General features: G+C 40.0%; 1 protein-coding gene across 1 annotated transcript in view; it reads right to left on the bottom strand.

The window, feature by feature from the left end:
- Positions 1-22,033, bottom strand: part of LOC115210695 (acyl-CoA dehydrogenase family member 11) — a 29,778-nt gene that overhangs the window by 4,927 nt on the left and 2,818 nt on the right. Inside the window, exons 2-10 of the mRNA XM_029779376.2 lie at positions 20,195-20,427; positions 17,583-17,682; positions 11,871-11,994; positions 9,937-10,079; positions 8,470-8,619; positions 6,166-6,260; positions 3,808-3,907; positions 2,339-2,479; positions 1,277-1,369 (exon numbers count right to left, since the gene is read on the bottom strand). Of these exons, the coding sequence (XP_029635236.1) occupies positions 1,277-1,369; positions 2,339-2,479; positions 3,808-3,907; positions 6,166-6,260; positions 8,470-8,619; positions 9,937-10,079; positions 11,871-11,994; positions 17,583-17,682; positions 20,195-20,427 (1,179 nt within the window). The remainder of the gene's footprint in view (positions 1-1,276; positions 1,370-2,338; positions 2,480-3,807; positions 3,908-6,165; positions 6,261-8,469; positions 8,620-9,936; positions 10,080-11,870; positions 11,995-17,582; positions 17,683-20,194; positions 20,428-22,033) is intronic.

Here is a 22,033-nt window from a genome sequence, read left to right as displayed (position 1 = left end):
GGGAACCTAGTTTGAATAGTTACAACAGAGTGAGTTCTTCTAGCAGTATCCAGGGGACCAAGTAGTGATGTTAAACTGATTACCATGTAAATCTTACCTTCCACCTAAGGACCAGTTGGCAGGGTTAAATGAATAGTGCTTGTGGTATGAAAAAAGGAACCCAGCACACATTGTAAAGTGGTTGGAGTTAGGAAGGGCATCCAGCCAAGGAAACCAGACCAAAGCGGACACTGGAGCATGGTGCAGTCTTTGGGACCATCAGATCCTATCAAACAGCTCATCCCATGCCAGCATAGGACATGGACGTTAAATGATGATGATGATGAAATGGTGGAGGAGGTATTTAGTTTCAAAGGCTGTCATAGTCGGGAGTGATAGCAGGGATAAGCTCCCACTGCCTACAAAGTGCTCACACAGCGTGTGTCTCAAATAGCCTCTGACAGTCAAGTCCAACTCCTGGCCTTCCCACGATGAAACTGTTCCCACTGACAGGAGAAGGGGCAAAGGCGAGTCACTGGCACCTTAAAACCAGTTGCTTCAGGTAGTTGGGACTCGATAGCCTTGACTGGCAGCCCAACTAGGAGAGGGAAACTCCGATTTCAAACCTCCGCTGCCTAGCGGCAAGACCCCCTCCTGGCGAAGGCTAAGGGAGTAAACCCCGACAGAAAATCCGGAGCTGGAGTCCCTAAGGCGGCCTGACACAACACGTCATCGCCGGCAGCTCCTGCGACGCATCTGGTACCAAGCTGTATCAACCCCGTCGTTCCCTTGGAGCTACCAGCTGCGTGGAGAGGGGGGGTCAAACTGCATGGGCAACAGCTGATCCCTCATACAAACCTGCCCAGGCCTTTGTAGCTCAACAGGAAGAGGACTGGTGCAGATAAACCCACCACCTTTTCCGAGCTACACCATTGTCTCTCGAGACGGATGGATGCCGCTGCCGCTGACGACGGTGGAGGAGGAATTTATTAAAAGTTCCATTTCTGAAGCTCACAGACATGCACACCACCCCATCACCACTGCTGCCATCACTGCCACCACCACCACCACCACCACAAACACCAACAACATCACGCCTATTGATCTCATAAAATGCTTTGCATATTCTTTATCAGCAAGATATGGAAAAGTGTTTCATACATTAATAGCTGATGAACAAAAGTATAAAAGAAAAACCCATAAGTGATTATTGATTATTTGAATGCAAAAAGAAATATTTATTAAAAGATGGTGGGAATTAGCAAAAGATTGAAAAGAATGTTCTTGAACATAATACCTGTGAGTCTCTAAGCATAGTTGGAATACCAGTATCTTCTATATAACCTTGACCACCAAAGCATTCAAGTCCTTCAGAAACAACTGCAACAGCCTTTGATAAAAATGTTAAATAATTCATTAATTATTTCCTCAACATCAACAGTATTTTAATGTTAAAATTCCACCACAGTTTTGTCATTCATATTATACACTTGACTGTTATTCATGGTGGGTGGGTGGGTGTATGTGTGTGTGTGTGTGTGTGTGTGTGTGTGTGTGTGTGTGTGTGTGGAGGCACGTGGTTTCGTGGTTAGGGTGCCAGTATCATGATCGTAAGATTGTGGTTTTGATTCCTGGACCGGGCTGCATGTTGTGTTCTTGAGCAAAACACTTCATTTCACATTGCTCCAGTCCACTCAGCTGGCAAAAATGAGTAACACTGCGATGGACTGGCGTCCCGTCCAGCCAGGGAACACATACGCCATAGAAACCGGGAAACCGGGCCCATGAGCCTGGCTAGGCTTTAAAAAAGGGCGCATTTATTAATTCATATATATATATATACACACACACACACATACACTTATACACACACACATATCTACAGACATACATATACAGCCATCTAAACATAAATATTTACATGAAAATAAGTCATACAAATGTACTGTGAGTAAAGAGTGATATCAAATATATTTTTAACCAAATTAAGAGAAATACATTCTTTAATCTTTTATCTTGGATTTCTTTCAGTCATTGATCTGCGGCCATGATGGGGCACCATCTTGAAGGATTTTTGTCAAACTAATTGCCCCTGGTATTTATGTTTTTTTTTTTTTTTAAAGTCTGGTACTTATTTTATAGGTCGCTTTCACTGAACTGCTAAGTTTTAGGGACACAAACAAACCAACACCAGTTGTCAAGTAGTGTGGTGGGGTGAGGGTAGGTCTGACAAACAGACACAATGACAAGACCATAGCTAAAAGTAAAGTTGGCCTCAAACCCAGAGGCTCATGAAGCCAGCATTTATCCAGGTGAGTCATTCAAGTAAGTGAAGCAACCTACAAAAGGGAGAAATTACCTGTTTGCCAGTGTACAGCTTGGTTACGGGTGTCAGCAGACGTAACAGATTGTCTTGTAGAGGAGATGATTTCTTGTTCTCTTGGAGCCCAAGTAAGTGGCCAAGATGAAGAACAAGTATTGTAGCACCTCTGGTTTCCATCTACAATGAACAAAAGGAATTTATAAAGAACTTACAATTTTTTTGTTTTGAATTATCCAGTAATATCTTTTTGCTAGTTTATTTTATCTCTCTGTGTTATCTCATGGTGCGATATGAATATTTAAGGTGGTTTTTAGAGTCAGGGTTTTGACTGCTATTTCGGCATGGTAGTGTCTCTCAGATACCCTTATTTATAGTTGTAAAAAATTATTACCTTTATATGGTATTTATTCCAATGCTGGCCACTTGATAATATTGATATTTAAATATCGATATTATCCTTATTCATAAATTTATATATATATATACATATATACGACGGGCTTCTTTCAGTTTCCATCTACCAAATCCACTCACAAGGCTTTGGTCAGCCCGAGGCTATAGTAGAAGACACTTACGCTAGGTGCCACGCAGTGGGACTGAACCCAGAACCATGCGGCTGGTAAGCAAGCTACTTACCATAGCCACTCCCACACATATCTATCTTCATAAAAAAAAAAAGAGTCACTTCTACTTTACACAAGTAATTACTCTTTTCTCTCTTTTACTCTTTTACTTGTTTCAGTCATTTGACTGCGGCCATGCTGGAGCACCGCCTTTAATCGAGCAACTCGACCCCGGGACTTATTGTTTCGTAAGCCCAGTACTTATTCTATCGGTCTCTTTTTGCCAAACCGCTAAGTAACGGGGACATAAACACACCAGCATCGGTTGTCAAGCAATGCTAGGGGGACAAACACAGACACACAAACACACACATACATATATATATACATATATATGACGGGCTTCTTTCAGTTTCCGTCTACCAAATCCACTCACAAGGCTTTGGTCGGCCCAAGGCTATAGCAGAAGACACTTGCCCAAGGTGCCACGCAGTGGGACTGAACCCGGAACCATGTGGTTGGTTAGCAAGCTACTTACCACACAGCCACTCCTGCGCCTATGGATGACTTTAGTTATTCCAAGCAAATATATTTCATCTTTGCCTGGAAGCAAAGGCAAATTTGACTTCATCAGGGTTTGAACTCAGAACATAAAAGGTCATTAGTAAATACCTCAAACCTTTTGTCAGATACTCTAATAACTCAGCCAATGCACCGTCCTTTTGATTTCTGATTTAGGCATAAAGACAGAAATTTGAGGGTGGAGTTAATAGATTACATAAATAGTTGACTGATATTTTATTGATCCTCAAAAAATGAAAAGCAACGTCAACCATTGCAGGATCGGAACTCATGATGTAAAGATTTGGAATAAATGTGACAAAGCATTTTGGTCAATGTTCTAATGATTCTACTAGTCTCTATAATTGATATAGATCTTACCTCAAGCTTGGCTAATGTTTTCACATGTAGAGGAAAGTCTTTCAAGAGATATTTGAAAGCCTGTCTTTCTGTTGCAAACTGACAAGCCATGTTGACAATTCTGAAAGTATTATAGAAGAATTAGCATCAGAGAATCCAAGGAAGAAATACTTTTCTTAGTTGAACAGTATTTAGCTGAACTGTATTTAGTTTTGTTCCTTTCTGTTGTGGGTTCAAATACTGCTCAATTTGCTTTTCAATCTTTTAGGGTTTATAAAATAAGTACCAACTTGTATTTAGGTTGAGCAATCAACAACATTCCTCCTCTATAAATTTTTAGTCTTGTGCCAATATATTTATTAGCAATTTGCTACATTGCAAAAAAACCCCAAAAAGCAGATATTTGGATTTGCTGTGACCATTCTATCTTTTTTCACATATAATGTATTCAGAATCATACAGTATCTAATGTGTCCTTCATTTTTTAAATGTTAGGATGTAATTTAAGAGATATTTGGCTGTTATTTCTAGCATATTAAAGGTAATAGGTGCAGGAGTGGTTGTGTGGTAAGTAGCTTGCTTACCAACCACATGGTCATGGGTTCAGTCCCATTGCGTGACACCTTGGGCAAGTGTCTTCTACTACAGCCTTGGGTCAACCAAAGCCTTGTGAGTGGATTTGGTAGACAGAAACTGGAAGAAGCCCGTCATATATGTATATATATGTGTGTGTGTGTGTGTGTGTATCCTTGTGTGTCTGTGTTTGTTCCCCTAGCATTGCTTGACAACCGATGCTGGTGTGTTTACATCCCCGTAACTTAGCGGTTTGGTAAAAAGAGACCGATAGAATAAGTACTAGGCTTACAAAGAATAAGTCCTGGGGTCGATTTGCTCGACTAAAGGTGGTGCTCCAGCATGGCCACAGTCAAATGACTGAAACAAGTAAATGAATAAAGGAACATGAAATCCATGACTTTGTTAATTAGAATTGATTGACAATTTGTTGCCACTGTACATTAAAGTCAGAACAGTAATTTCAATTAAACTAATTAATAGTGTAATCATTGATTAATGAGTTAAATTACCAATATATTTGATATCAAGGCAACATTGATAGAAGTATATCATACAGTTTCTTGTAATATTATTACACTGTTACATGCTCTTCTGATCTAGCAATCTGTGTACCACCACAACCAAAACCCATTTGATTCACTCACATCACCTCATCATCCCTACAATATCTCCAAAATCCTATGCAAAAACACTTCACCTAACATTTATTTCCTGACATCCTGGACTTCATCCAGATCAGAACCACTCAACTAATTGGAATTCAATCACAAATGGTCATGTTCCAACCTGTAGTCCTCAAACGTGCTTTCATTTCTCTGTATTTTCTATTGCTATTATAATAGCTTCCTTGGCTCTATGGAGCTGGCTGGTCTTGTACCTCCACCACTCAGGCATTCCTGACACGCTTGTCTTTTTACCTCCCATCACTCTTGGGGGTGTCCAATCCCCTCACTCCCTGATAAACCATTATGCTTAGTTCTTCCTTCCCAGAACATCAGTCCCCTTTGAATCTCCTTCTTGCTTATGTCTTCCCTGCAGTTGTTGGTCAGCAACAATTTAAACAACATCATCATCATCATCATCATCATCATCGTTTAACGTCCGTTCTCCATGCTAGCATGGGTTGGACGGTTCGACCGGGGATCTGGGAAGCCAGAAGGCTGCACCAGGCTCCGGTCTTATCTGGCAATGTTTCTACAGCTGGATGCCCTTCCTAACGCCAACCACTCCGTGAGTGTAGTGGGTGCTTTTTACGTGCCACCTCCACTGGAGCCAGGCGAGGCTGGCATCAGCCACGGTCGGATTGGTGCATTTTATGTGCCACCTGCACGGAAGCCAGTCGAGGCGGCACTGGCTTAATATCATCTTTCGTTTTGGGATTTGGTTTGCAAGATTCTTTATATGAGTTTATGTGTTGAAGCATATTTCTGTTGTGTCTGGGGAGAGGTCATTCTCTCTTAGTGCCTTATAATTTAACACACTCACCGGAAAAATTTCCACTTATTTCTTATTTTTATTTTCCTAAAATTTTCATTGTCTTGCAACCTTTTCAATAGTTTTGATTAATATCATCAAAACTCTGCAAAAGTCATAAGCATTCCCCTTCTTTCAGTCTCAACAAGTAAAAATGCAAAAAAACTGAAACCTTCAAGAATTCCTTCACCATTAATGTTTTATTTACTGATGTCATTCAAGAGAAATTTAAACACGAACCTTATTAAACAAAAAGAGCTTGCAATATCTATGTGCACTGCACCACTTGCTCTCAAGGTTAAAATGTTAAAATTAAATTATCATACTGACCTTCTCATGTAGGAGACAGCAGAAATTGAATTATGGATCCTTGTTATAGTTAACATGGTGGCTATATAACTGATGCCTTTGTCTGTTGGAGAAACCTGTAATTGAGAAATGTCTGTTAATTCAAGAAAATACTGCTTTTGATGGTTTATAAGATGCACTAGTTTCAAAAAAAAAAAAATCTCAAATAATCACACCAGGTCCTATATGTAAAGTTGGGCCCCTATTACATGTTTTAATGCACTAAAAGCTTTTCCTGAATATGCACTGCACCCTGAAAGTTTGGGTGCATCTAATACATACAGGTGTCTTTTATGCCATTAAATATGGTAAATTATTTTATTACCATCCAACGATTTTACTAATGAGAAAGTTCCAATAAAAATCATTCAACCAGCTAAAATTAACAGCCAAATCTCCTTTTAATCACACACCCAATTTTCTTTCCAAAATTCACAAATAGACACACACACACACACACATGTGCACACGTGCACACACACACACACACACACAGTGATGGGGCAATCTGTCATATTCAAGAGATTTATTTTATACACCTACTTGTGGACAAAATACTTTTCAGTAAACTCCTATGCCCATCATCTCAAGAGCAACAGTTTTGCCCAATATTTTTAGGTCAAGCAAGTATTTATAAATATGGTGATGATGAGTCAGTTGAAGCAATTAACACAGAAATAGCAAAGATCAGATATTTGATGAGAGAAAAGGCACACCCATATTAAACACACCCCAACTTCAGCTGCACATGTTTAAAACAAAGTTTTTAGTGTGTAATATAGATCCACTTTGCAGATAGAATCCAGGATGATTTTTTAAGAGGCTTCCTTTTTAAAAATTTGCATCTTATATGCAATCATCATCATCATCTAATGTCCATTTCCCATGCCAGCATGGGTTGGACAGTTTGATGGGAACTGGTACGGCCAGGGTCTGTGCTAGACTCCATTATCTGTTTTGGTATGGTTTCTATGGCTGGATGCCCTTCCTAACACCAACCCTTCACAGAGTGTACTGGGTGCTTTATACGTGGCACAAGAACCAGTGCTTTTAATGTGGTACCACATCAGTACTTTTCATATATAGTAAATTAGCATTATGAAAAGAAGAAGAGGTTACAGTGATTAAGAATGAGATTCAACCAGTTTAGTATTAGAATGAATGAAGTTGTTTTGCTCATGACCAGGATTATTTAAATAGACTAGGGTAGCAAGCTGGCAAAACTGTTAGCACACCGGACAAAATACTAAGTGGTATTTCATCTGTCTTTATGCTCTGAGTTCAAATTCTGCCTTTCATCATCATCATCATCATCATCATTATCGATTAATGTCCGCTTTCCATGCTGGCATGGGTTGGATGATTTGACTGAGGACTGACGAACCATATGGCTGCACCAGGCTCCAATCTGATCTGGCAGAGTTTCTACAGTGGGATGCCCTTCCTAATGCCAACCACTCCGAGAGTGTAGTGGGTGCTTTTATGTGTCACCGGCACGAGGGCCAGTCAGGCAGTACTGGCAATGGCCGCACTCACATGGTGTTTTTTATGTGCCACCTGCACAGGAGCCAGACCAGCAGCACTGGCAACGACTTTGCTCGAATGTTTTGTTCATGTGCCACCAGCACAAGTGCCAGTAAGGCGACGCTGGTGACGATCATGCTTGAATGGTGCTTTTTACGTGCCATTGGCATGGAAGCCAGACAGCTGCTCTGGCAACGATCATGCTTGGAGGGTGCTCTTGGTGCAAGAGCCAGTTGAGTACTGGGTCCAACGTAATCAACTACAGTAATCCCTCGACTATCGCAGGTGTTATAATCCAAAACCTCTCACAGAAATAATTAAAATCTAAAAACATATAAATATCTATTGGCTGCAGAAACCCACAATATACTGAGGAGTCCGCAATATAAATTTATATATATTAGCCAGAAAAGTCTGCAATGTACTGAGTGCGCAATAGGTGAACTGTGATGTACTAAGTGCACAATAGGTGAACTGTGATATTGCAAGGAATTACTGGAGATCCCCTTCCCAAAATTTCAGGCCTTGTGCCTATAACAGAAAATAGACTGATATTTTACCCTGTATTTCAAGGCAGACTGAAATAATACTCATTATTGAAACACTGCTATTTTATTTCATCTTTCAGTGTCATCTTGGACTAATACAGACAGATAACAAAGAACTTAACCAACTTGACTTAAGAAGAATTCCATCAACAAACCATATAACTTAGAATATAAAATATATATATATGCAAAGTAGAGGAAAAAATGTCTTCACCTTAAATGCTTTTGTTCCATTTAACTGTAATTCTGCAGTTGGCATTTGTCTGGTTCCCAATTTATTTTTCAAGTTTACTATTTCAATGTTGTTTAATTGTCCGTCTTCATCTCTTACTGCTACATAAAACATTGCCAGGCCATTTTTACCCTGAAATAAAGAAATTCTGATGATAAATTGAGAATAAAGACACTTTAGAGTTTTTCAACAGATCAATGTTATGGAGGAGAGAATGTCATATTACGAGAACTATTGATTCTTATAATAAGAATTATTCTTATTGATGTGGACTTAAAAATTAAGGTAGTTTTTTTAATCAATGCCAGAAGCATGAAAAGCAAAGAATGAGAAGAAAAGTTGACTTAATCAAAATTTGAATATTGCATCCTTTAACTTTTGTTAAAGCATGTCTCTAGAACCCATTTCCAAGCTAGCCTTCATCTGCTCTGATAATCAACAGTGACTAGGTCAATGAATCCTCTGTGATGGTCTGCAATTGCCAGCAAGGCAAGCTGCTATGGATCATCACCATCATTATTGTTGTTTAGCATCCGCTTTCCATGCTGGCATGGGTTGGATGGTTTGACTGAGGACTGGCAAGCCAGAAGGCTGTACCAGGCTCCAATCTGACCTGACATGGTCAGATTTCTACAGCTGGATGCCCTTCCTAATGCCAACCACTTTGAGAGTGAAGAGGGCACTTTTTACGTGCCACTAGCACGAGGGCCAGTCAGGTGGTACTGGCATCGATCACACTCAAATGGTGCTTTCTACATGCCACCGGCATGAAAGCCAGTCAGACGGAACTAGCAACAACCATGCTCGAATGGTGCTTTTTACATACACCGGCATGGAAGCCAGTCAGGCAGCTTTGGCATCGATTACGCTCAAATGGTGCTTTTTACGTTCACACTATCCTAAAAAATCTATGCATATGTCTGGGGACTAAATGTGAACTTGTACTCTCACTGAAGCTCTGAATATGAACTTTACACCTCACCAGAGGGAAGAGGTGAACTTGTTGGTCAGAGCCAGCTCAACCCACTGCAATACAAATAATAAGTCCCAAAGCATAAAAAACATTCTGCTGCATTTAGTTTGACATGCCACTATCACAACTATCGACACAAGTTCCTCCTGTTGGTATTGGTATAGTAACAGACAAGAGAAAACCTTCAATTACATTTTAAGTCACTAGTTTTCACTTCATGCTAAAATTTGGTTACAAAACGTATGAATGAGACTGTGGATTTTCCATCTGTTGTGTGATGATACTACTAATTAATACCAAGTATTACAATACCTAGTAATACTAGTAATAATAGAGTGTAGTGGTAACCAAACCACTACACTGAAAGTAGATATCAATAAATGAATTAGAATTGTCTTTCCTATCCATATAAATATATACTTTAAGGGAAAGAACCGTATTCTATTGCTTCAAATAAAAACAGTTTTACAACTTACACTAATAGTTTGTCCATTTTCTTGAACAACTCTGGCAAGTGTGAATGCCATGTTGGCATCAGTGGCTGAAGTAAACCATTTATTGCCATATAATCTATAAAAACCATCTTTGTCTTTCTTGGCAATGGTTTCAGTAGAAGCAGCTAGAGCAGAAAATAAATATATATATATTACACAAAATATTTGATCTGATGGGAAAGGAAGGCTGTTGGTAAGCTCTGGGATTGAATGTGTATATAAGGAATGGAGGATATTGATGTAAGAAGAATCTGAATTCCATAACACCCATTCCTTATACATATATATGCATAAAAATCCATAAAAATGTAATGCCTCCAAGACCCTAGGGTTCATTTAAGGACCAGTGTTTAGCTCCAGTTTATCTCTGTTAAGCAGATGAAAGATAATTTGTGCTAATCTACTCTTTTACTTGTTTCAGTCATTTGACTGTGGCCATGCTGGAGCACCGCCTTTAGTCGAGCAAATCGACCCCAGGACTTATTCTGTGTAAGCATAGTACTTATTCTATCGGTCTCTTTTGCTGAACCGCTAAGTTACGGCGACGAAAGCACACCAGCATCAGTTGTCAAGCGATGTTGGGGGGACAAACACAGACACACAAACATACACACACACACACATATATATATACATATATACGATGGGCTTCTTTCAGTTTCCGTCCACCAAATCCACTCACAAGGCTTTGGTCGGCCTAAGGCTATAGTAGAAGACACTTGCCCAAGGTGCCACACAGTGGGACTGAACCCGGAACCATGTGGTCGATAAGCAAGCTACTTACCACACAGCCATATAATATTCCTAGATAGGTTCATACCTACACCTGAAAGCAAAGTGTATTGAAGTAATGCGGAATAAAGTGCTCTGCCCAGAAATACAATGAACAATCTGAAGACATTTTAAACTCAGGACCTGTAAGTAATTAGTGCATTCAGCCATCTCAACACAAAAAACAGAAACTGAGCTGTTGAGACATATTTGACCCCAGACTGGATTTCCTGCTGTTTTATGCTAATGCTTCACTGTTTTATGCAAGTGTCTTAAGATGTTGATAAGTAGGTGTGATGATGACCACAACAACACTCATGGATGCAGGCAGGGCTGTGTGGATTAGAAGCTTGCTTCCCAACCATGTAGGCTCAGGTTCAATCTCATTGCATGCTACCTTGGGCATGCTGTCTTCTACTATAGCTCTAAGCCAACCAAAGCCTTGCGAGTGGATTTAGTAGATGGAAACTGTGTGGAAGCCCATTATACACTCACAAACATTTATATGTGTGTGTGTTTGAGTATGTATATAGATATATATGTATGTATAATGTATGTGTGTGTATGTATGTGTGAGTATATGTATATGTAATGTGTGTGTGTGTGTGTGTGTGTGTATGTATGTATGTGTATGTATAATGTGTGTCTGTATATGTATTTGTAATATGTGTGTGTGTGTGTGTATGTATGTATGTATGTATGTATGTATGTATGTATGTATCATGTATGTATGTATGTGTTTGTGCCAATCCTTTTCTTGACATCATGCAATGATTATATAAACAGGTATGGTCAGCCGAAATAGCTCAGTTGGGAGAGCATTAGACTGAAGAGCTAAAGTCCCTGGTTCAATCCCTGTTATCGCATTTCAGCATGAGGAAATTTTTAGTAGCCCCTTGTGGGCAATAAAGAAATATATATAAACAGGTATAATCATCATACACGCAATGTTGTTCATTTCCAGTCTTCTTTGGAAAAACATTTCTAGTTTTTGTGGAAATACTGTCTTTAGTAACAGGGAAAGGTTGGTGAAAAGAAGGGCATCTGGCCATAGAAAATCTGCTTCAATAAATTTCATCTGACCCATGCAAGCATGAAAAACTGGAAGTTAAACAATGATGATGATGATGAAATATCAGACTTACCAACATCTGAACCACCTCTGCGTTCAGTCATCCATTGACCAGATGTCCAGAACTCCAATGGATCGCGACTCGTTAGCTTTCCAAAAACTCCTTTCTTCAACCAATCTTCGTCCAACTTGAGCTCCTAAAATATTTCAAAACACACAACATGAACTCTTATATAAAACATAAACACTTTCACTGATTTTATCATTCCTGTAAATATTTCTTTGCAAAATTGGCTGACGGTAGTGGATTACACTGTGGATGATGGATTCACAGTAGGGCGATTAATCAGCAGAATATATTGGTTCATAATTGAGGAGGTAAGCAGTGGGATATTTTAGTTCGTAGTAGTGAGTAAGAGGCACATGGCTTAGTGGTTAGGGTGTTGGACTCATGATTGTAAGATTGTGATTTCAATTCCTGAACTGGGTGATGTGTTGTATTCTTGAACAAAACACTTCATTTCATGTTGCTCCAGTCCACTCAGCCAGCAAAAATGAATAATTCTGCAATGAACCCGTGTCTCATCCAGTAGAGGTGGGGATATATATATGTGCCGCAGAAAGCAGGAAATCAGCCCTATGAGCCTATATGAAAGTAAGTTTGTTCCTTCTCGAGCCACACCTGGCTCATTAGGGCTGGTTTCCCGGCTTCCTTGGAGTATAGGTTCCCTGGACGGGATGCTGGTCCATCGCAGGTGAGCTGCAAGATGCAGGAGGAAAGACAGAGAAAGTTGTGGTGAAAAGAGTCAGCAGAAGTTTGCCATTACCTTCTGCCGGAGCCACATGGAGCTTAGGTGTTTCGCTCATAAACACACACATCTCCCAGTCTGAGATTTGAACTCGCGATCCCTCAACCGCGAGTCTGCTGCTTTAACCACTAGGCCATGTGCCTCCACTATGAGCTTATATGAGTCGAGAGGGATCTCATAGTAGTGAAGATAAACAGTGGGATGTATTGGTTCATGGCTGTGAGGTAAACAGCAGTGGAGTAACATGGTAAAGGAGGGGGGAAAACATGAAGATGTTGAAGGTATGCTACTTTTAAAGAAGAGAATGTGGTCAATTTGTCTACCGCACAGGGCATCCCAAACCAACCCCAAACCCATACTACACCACTGGCAATCAATGGAATATATTGGTTCAAAGTCAAAGGGGTAAATAGCAAAATATACGGATTCATCAAACTGAGGTAAACTGGTAGTGAGGGTAACCAGTGGGTCATGGTAACTTAGTAGTGAGGGTAACCAGTGGGTCATGGTAACTTAGTAGTGAGGGTAACCAGTGGGTCATGGTAACTTAGTAGTGAGGGTAACCAGTGGATCATGGTGACTTAGTAGTGAGGGTAACCAGTGGATCATGTAAATTTTGTTGTAGTGGGATAATCAATGAAATATATGAGTTCACAGTAGTGGGATAAAATAGTTCATATGGTAGTGTGTTTATACAATAGAATATATGGGTTTGCAGCAGATTATATTTATTTAATAATTTATTCAGGAGGTAGGGAATGTGTTTCTGACCTTCACAGACTCTGGTGAAATCAATGACAATGGTAGTTCATCTTGGACATCAGAAAATCAAGCCACGGTTAAAGTAGGAGACATTTGCTCAAAGTACCGCATCGTGAGATTGAACCTCAAATTGTATGGTTGCAAAGTGAAATTATTAATCAACAGCAAGCCTGCACCCTGTACACACACACAGCCGTTAAAGAATTTGGACCTGGAGATCTCCATTTCCAGCGACTTCGAGGGCCACCTCCCAGTGGTGTCGGGTGTCAACGAAGAGCCCGCCCTTGACCACAACAAGATGACCAAAGTTTTTTTTTTCCAAGGTCTGGGGTCTCCCACCCCTAAGCCCTAGACCATCACCTAATCACCCTTACCCGTCTTGTTGCTTAACAACAACAACAACACACACATACACACATATGCATCATCATCACCATCATCACCATCATAATTTAACATCCATTTTTCTATGTTTGCATGGGTCAGATGGAACTTGCTGCAGCAGATTTTTACAGCTGGATGCTGTTCCTGTTGTCAACCCTTACCTTCATGTGTCAGAAGGAGTAGTCAGAAATGTCCATGAAGACATCAGATATAAATAAGCCTTATATGATGGAGAAAGGTCAATTTGTCAGAAAAAGCAAAAGAAAATTACTACATCAGATTTAAAAAGCTTTTAAACAAATTGAAAAATCCAGCAGAAGATTTGATTTGGTTTTTCTCAAAAAGTTAACAGAAGAAATGACAGATGGTTATGTGCAGACCCTTCTGAAGTTCCAAGTGTAATGCATACAAAATTTCTTGCAGCTGTCATGGTTTTAGGGGTTGTCAACAATAAAGGACATGTGATGCCTCCATACTTCTTTCAACAAGGCCTTAGTGTTAACTCTGTCACCTACATTGAGGTCCTGGAAATAATTGCTAAGCCCTGGATAGACAGTGTATGCAATAGAAGGCCATATGTGTTTCAGTAAGACTCTGCACTATCACACATGGCTCTAGTAATACAGGAATGGATGGCTGAAAATTTTCATGATCACATAACATTTGGCCTCCTAATTCCCCAGATCTCAATCCCTTGGACTATTACATGTGGAGCATTGTTGGGAGAGAGGTCAATGAACACATCCATAGCACCACCAAAGATTCTTTGAAAGCTGCCACAGTCAGAGTAATATCCAAAATGAACCAGGACCACTTGATTTGAGCATGTAGATGATTTAGATCTCATACAGAAGCAGTTGTTGAAACTGAAGGTGGCTTTATTGAATAACATTATAGTAAAGAAGGTTTATTTTTATCCTTATAGCATTTTTTGATAAATAAAGTTATCTGTTATTATATATCTGTTTTTTTTTTTTTATAAACATAAATCAGTTCTCAAATATCTTACACACCCTCTATATATATATAATCATCATCATCATCATCATCATCATTTAACGTCCGCTTTCCATGCTAGCATGGGTTGGACGGTTCAACTGGGGTCTGGGGAGCCCGAAGGCTGCACCAGGCCAGTCAGATCTGGCAGTGTTTCTACAGCTGTATGCCCTTCCTAACGCCAACCACTCCGAGAGTGTAGTGGGTGATTTTATGTGCCACCGACACAGGTGCCAGACGAGGCTGGCGAACGGCCATGCTCGGATGGTGTTTTTTTATGTGCCACCGACACAGGTGCCAGACGAGGCTGGCAGACGGCCACGCTCGGATGGTGTTTTTTATGTGCCACCGACACAGGTGTCAGACGAGGCTGGCGAACGGCCACGATCGGATGGTGTTTGTTACGTGCCCACAGCATGGAGGCCAGTCGATGCAGTACTGGCTACGGCCACGTTCGGATGGTTTTCTTATGTGCCACCGGCACTGGTACCACAAAGATACAAATTCCATTGATGTTCATCTAATTTGATTTGGTTTGATTTTCACTTGCCTCAACAGGTCTACACAAGTGTCACAAGAAGGAAGGTATGCACAGGTGGACTAACTACGTCCCAAGTAGGGGCCACGGGTTATGGCCTCACTAGTCTTGCCGGGTCTTCTCACGCACAGCATACTTCCATAGGTCTCGGTCTCTAGTCATTTCCTTGGTGAGACCTAAAGTTCGAAGGTCGTGCTTCACCACCTCGTCCCAGGTTTTCCTGGGTCTACCTCTTCCACAGGTTCCCTCAACTGCTAGGGTGTAGCACTTTTGCACACAACTATCTTCAGCCATTCTCGTCACATGACCATACCAGCGCAGCCATCTCTCTTGCACACCACAACTGATGCTTCTTAGGTTCAACTTTTCTCTCAAGGTACTTACACTCTGTCGATTATGAACACTGAATATATATATATATATATATATAAAGATATATATATATAAATACATAGGTTGTAGCGGGTAGGATTCTTGGCTACTACTTCTGGTCTGATCTGAGGGTAGCCCTTAAAAGGACGGTTATCGCAATTAGATCCGATCCAAGAATAGTCCTAAAAAGGACTGTTATCGTAATTAGATTGGATCTGAGAGTAGTCCTAAAAAGGACGGTTATCGCATTCAGATCAGACTTGAATTAGCCCTGAAAAGGACTGTGGTCGTAATCAGCAAAACTGGACAGACGAAAGCAGTAGTTGAAATGACGAGCAGACAAGAGGTGTAAGTTTATACAGCAATTTACTTCAGGTGTGAAATAGCAGTACAAAAGTTCAAGGCGGCGTGAGTGGCGAGCATGGCAGTCGAGTGCCAAAAAGCCAACTGTCTTTACGGCGATTTATGATGTCTATTTATACAAAAATATCAACAGTGATGTTTAGCCAGTGTCCAATAGAATGGCAGGTAGGTAGCTTTTGTCCAATGAAAGGTCAGGCAAGTCGCTGGGGGTAGTTGCTTTGTTTTCTCTGGTGATGGTAGATGTATTTCCAGTGTCCGTGCAAGTTACTTCCGGTGACTGTACAAGGTCAACAAATGAAAAAAAGCAGTTCTCAATACACAAAATTAGTGTTGTAAGTATTCGATAGAAGGCTGACTCAGCTCCACATTTATAGGCACAGGTGAGTGACCATATCTTCAGAAGTATGGAGTTTCAGTAAAGGGAATTTGAAGATAGCTTTTGAAGGAGAACATTTTGAGGCTGCTATTTGTCAGTTCAGGTCATAGAAATGGTTTGATGAAACAACAGCACCAGATAATTTTATGTATGCTTTTATGTGGCAGAGGAGACATTCTAGTCAATGAAAAACATGGGTGAAAATTTAAAATGAGTTATGTTTCAGTGGGAAAGGGCTATGCGAAATAACTAGTCTGAGGAGGGGAGACTGTATGAAGGATGAGAAGAGGTGAAACAAGTATATTGGGTAGGTCAAGGTGGAGGTAGTCACTGACCAACCTGCTTAGAGGAGTTGATGTCATTGTAGTTGTGATGGACAAAATGTAGAACAAGCAAAATACATGTTTGTAGAGGTAAATGTTGAAATGTATTGGAAAAATAAAAAGAATGAAGTAAAATATTAACATAGCAATAGTGAAATGAAGGTAAATTTTCTTTAATATTGGGTTGTCCGGAAAGTTCATGCCAATTTTTAAAGGAAAGAAAATGGTCAATAAATACATGCCATTACAATATTAATCAACCAAATATGAACCATTTTGTTGCACAATGCGTCCCCATCTTTCCTTTAACTTGAAAATATCCTCTTCCCAGAATTGAGGTGGTTTCACGGCAAAGAATTCATCAAGGTATCTTTTTATGTCATCCAAGGAATTGAAATTTTTACCATTAAGACTATTCTGCAGAGACCTGAATAGTTGGAAATCCGAAGGAGCAATATCTGGTGAATATGGAGGGTGGGGTAACACATCCCATCCGAGCTGCAGCAATTTTTGTCTGGTTCCCAAAGCATCAAGTGCTGAAAATGAACTTTCTTATCTTCCATTTTAAAGGGTTACAAAATTAACACAGGTTATAGGAACATAAACCTTCTTCCACGAAAAGATAGCTTAAACTGTGCTCTAAATGGAGGTGTAGTCAAATCCTATTTTGTGGACTCAACCATGTTCTAAAATAAGTCGAAAGGTAAGCTACTATAAATCAGCACGAACTTTCCGGACAACCCAATACATTGATTAATGGTTTGAGTTTTTCTTCCAACACAGAAAATTTTCCAACAAAAATTTATCTCTTTTCCCAGTTGGATGAAAGAAGTTTAAAAAGATAGAAATGAAAATGGCTAACCTCAGTAATTTTAGCAGCTCCATCTGTCATGGCTAAAGGACAGCTGTACAAACCACTTGCTGATGAGAAGAGGATCAGTTTAACTACTTGGTATAAGCGACTGAAATAGTCAGAGAGAAAAAAAAAGTGTCAAACTCTCCAACCCATGACGATGATGATGATGGATGTTAAAATTGGTTTCAAATTTTGGCACAAGGCCAGCACTTTGGGGGTGGGGATAAGCTGATTACATTGACTCCAGTGCTTAACTGATACTTATTTTATCGACCCCCAAAAGCGAAGCTGAGCTTGGTAGAATTTGAATTCTGAATGATGGATGAAATGCCACTAAGCATTTTACCTGAAATGCTAACGATTCTCCCAGCTCACTACCTTATGATGATTGTTAATATTACAAAGAAAAGATTATAATGAACTACAGTATACCATTGATATTTATTTAATTGGCTCTGTCTGGAAAAGTTAATTGTAACAGGATCTGAAAGTAAAACAATGAGGAGCTAAATCTCAAAATCATTTAAGGCAGCTCTTCATCTCTATTTGTCATTTACTTTTGGTGCAGGAGTGGCTGTGTGGTAAGTAGCTTGCTTACCAACCACATGGTTCCGGGTTCAGTCCCACTGCATGGCACCTTGGGCAAATGTCTTCAACTATAGCCTCGGGCCGACTAAAGCCTTGTGAGTGGATTTGGTAGATGGAAACTGAAAGAAGCCTGTCGTATATACGTGTGTGTGTGTGTATGTGTGTATGTATATGTCCCCCCAACATCGCTTGACAACCGATGCTGGTGCGTTTACGTCCCCGTAACTTAGCGGTTTGGCAAGAGAGACCGATAGAATAAGTACTAGGCTTACAAAGAATAAGTCCTGGGGTCAATTTGCTCGACTAAAAGCGATGCTCCAGCATGGCCACAGTCAAATGACTGAAACAAATAAAAGAATTCTACAGGCGCAGGAGTGGCTGTGTGGTAAGTAGCTTGTTTACCAACCACATGGTTCTGGGTTCAGTCCCACTGCGTGGCACCTTGGGCAAGTGTCTTCTACTATAGCCTCGGGCCGACCAAAGCCTTGTGAGTAGATTTGGTAGATGGAAACTGAAAGAAGCCCATCGTATATATGTATGTATATGCATGTGTGTGTTTGTGTGTCTGTGTTTGTCCCCCTAGCATTGCTTGACAACCGATGCTGGTGTGTTTACACCCCCGTAACTTAGCGGTTTGGCAAGAGAGACCGATAGAATAAGTACTGGGCTTACAAAAGAATAAGTCCCGGGGTCGAGTTGCTCGATTAAAGGCGGTGCTCTGGCATGGCCACAGTCAAATGACTGAAACAAATAAAAGAATTCTACATATAATTAATACTGAAATAGATTACCTAGAACAATCACACCACAGCTGGACTGCCATTTTGTTGTCCAATCCATAAATAAAACAGCTACAGAAACTTTCTACTCAACTTCTCATCAGTTGATTTATTGCTTCAAACAGTAATCAATTATTATGAATTACATGTGGCTATCTATCTGCAGCTTTATATAGCTATGGTGCGACCTCACCTGGAATTTGCATCACCGGTCTGGAACTCCTATCTTGCCCAGGATATTAATCGTCTGGAAGCCGTTCAGCGACGTGTAACCAAGAGAATACCCTCCATCAGGCATTTGCCATATTCTGAACGCCTTACTTCCCTGGGCATGGATATATTGAAACTCCGACGTCTGGCAGCTGACTTGGCAGACACCCATAAAATTATTAACCATCTTACGAACAGTAACTCTGAGCACCTTTTCAAACTCCACCTGTCTAACACCTGTGGACATGTTTACAAAGTCAGAAAACAGCACAGCTCCCATGACTTTCGGAAACATTTTTTCACGGTAAGAGTTGCTGAAGCATGGAACAAACTGCCAGCATGCTAGTTGTCGGAGCACTGCATCCTTCAAAACTTCCATGCTTCCTGAGATTCGCCAACACTACACCTGATTTTCTCCCCTTCATACACACGCAAGCATGTATCTGACTCATACACTCTTCACTTTCCAGACATTTGTACATTACTGCATATGCTTTATGTGCACTTTTGACAAATTGTTGTGCACCTGAGCACTGTATACAATAATTTCATTATATCTTTATATATAAAAGAAAGGTTGTGTGTCTGTCTACTCTGATTTAGATTCCTAACTACTCCCACATTTTGCGATGCAGTTCAACCAAAACTGGGTATCTTATAGTCGTGATTCATATCGAGCCCTTCTGGGTATTAGCGCGCGTCTACGATGAGTCTACGATTTTAAAAATAATTTACCATCATTTTTTCCATTCTAATGCATATTTTTTAATAAAGGGAAGTAACTCTCTAAAAATGTTTACGATGAGTCAACGATTAAAAAAAAATTTACCATAATTTTTTTTCCATTTTTAATGTATTTTTTGCTATTTTTTGGCTATAACTCTCTAAAAATGCTTTATAGTTATTTCCCTTACAAACCCGAGCAATGCCGGGTGATACTGCTAGTATAATATAAACTAGATGTATACATTGTTAAAAATCTTGCAACTTAAAAAAAAATGTTCCACAAAGATTTAAGGAAAATATAAATCTGAAAGAGACCTGTATTCCTTATATTTTCTTTCATAAGGTATTGAAATGAATCCTTCCGTGGCAGAAATGGCATGCATCTCTTTCCAGGCTGACGAGGTTTCAATAACATCGATGCGTTTTCCCCAGGCATCATAAGATATTAATGTAGGTTGTTGTCGATCGCATTGCAGATGTATTGCATAGATTTCTTGCTCAACTTTATCTCCAAACTTGATAAGATCTTCTTCAAATTCAGACAAAATCTGAAGTAATGACAAAACAGTAAATAGTAAAATACTAAAACTTGACTATGAATAAATTAACAGGGAAAGAATAGGAAAAAAAAAAAACCATTACTGCTTTGAAAGTTCCAATGATAGATACACAGAAGTGCAGCGCAATGTCTGACAAAACAGATGGATGGAGTAATTAACACCAAAAAGTGGTCTGGTCTGTGTTTGTGGTAGTGAGCAGTGGCGGGGCACTAGGAATGTAGCCAGGGTGCTAAGGGGACAGCAGCCAGTAAAAGTTTGAGAAGCACTGGTACAGATTAACCCTTTAGTATTTAAACCGGCCATATCTGACCAAAATAGTTAATCTGTTTTATGTTCAAACTGACCAGATCCAGGCTCTCACACCTACCCTACAATGTTATTCTACATTAAGTAATTACACCATCAAGATCTTGAAGATATGAGATAATGCATGATTAATTCAAATCAATGGGAATCAATAAGCATTATGTTTGATAGAATAATCTGAACACTAAAGGGTTAAAGACTTCATTCAACTTAGAAGGCTTGGTATAGATCAATGGTTCCCAAAGTGGGTAGTACTGCCCCTCTGGGAGTAGTGGAAATATCTAGGGGGATGCCAATAATGGGATGGTCAAAAGGAATGGATGTAAAAATAACAAAATAAATGGGTTAATTAGGTTATGTTTTATTTGTGAAATACAGTTGTTTTGAATTTGATGCAAAAAATGGTCTATGTTTGTGGTGGGGCAATAAGAATGTAGCCAGGGTGTTAAGGGGACAGCAGCACGGAAAAAGTCTGGGAGCCACTGATATAGATTAAAGACTTCATACAACTTAGAAGGTTTGGTTTAACAATGAGAAACCAGGTTAGCCCAATCTGATAATTTTTTGATCTGCTTATTGAAGATATTGGCCTTGTATCTTATTTCCTTATTGCCCACTAGGGGCTAAAAACAGAGGGGACAAACAAGGACAGACAAAGGGATTAAGTCGATTACATCGACCCCAGTGCGTAACTGGTACTTAATTTATCTACCTCGAAAGGATGAAAGGCAAAGTCGACCTTGGCGGAATTTGAACTCAGAATGTAATGGCAGATGAAATACCTGTTTCTTTACTACCCACAAGGGGCTAAACAGAGAGAGGACAAACAAGGATAGACAAACGGATTAAGTCGATTATATTGACCCCAGTGCGTAACTGGTACTTAATTTATCGACCCCGAAAGGATGAAAGGCAAAGTCAACCTCGGTGGAATTTGAACTCACAATGTAATGGCAGACGAAATACCACAAATCATTTCGCCCGGCGTTCTAACATTTCAGCCAGCTTGCTGCTTTGTTTCTCTATTGTTATTGTTATCAACTTTTTGTCTGCAGTGGAGACAGGAAACCTTCCTTTGAAAGTTCTACCAGTACTCTAAGCACTTGATTATACTGCCATGTGAATCAATACTCAAAACCAAGTGCACAGTGCTTCAGTGTTCCAACCTTCTTACACCTGCACAGCCCACTCTTCTCTATTTTCCAGTGCTTTATACTTGTGGAACTAGAAAGTGCTGCACAACTCAGCATTTGAGACCCTTTTAGTTCAGATACAAAATAAAAACTGG

This window comes from Octopus sinensis, linkage group LG4 (assembly GCF_006345805.1).
Source record: "Octopus sinensis linkage group LG4, ASM634580v1, whole genome shotgun sequence".
NCBI lineage: Eukaryota > Metazoa > Mollusca > Cephalopoda > Octopoda > Octopodidae > Octopus > Octopus sinensis.
Note: the sequence above shows the minus strand (reverse complement) of the source record. Positions and strands in the feature narration are given on the sequence as shown.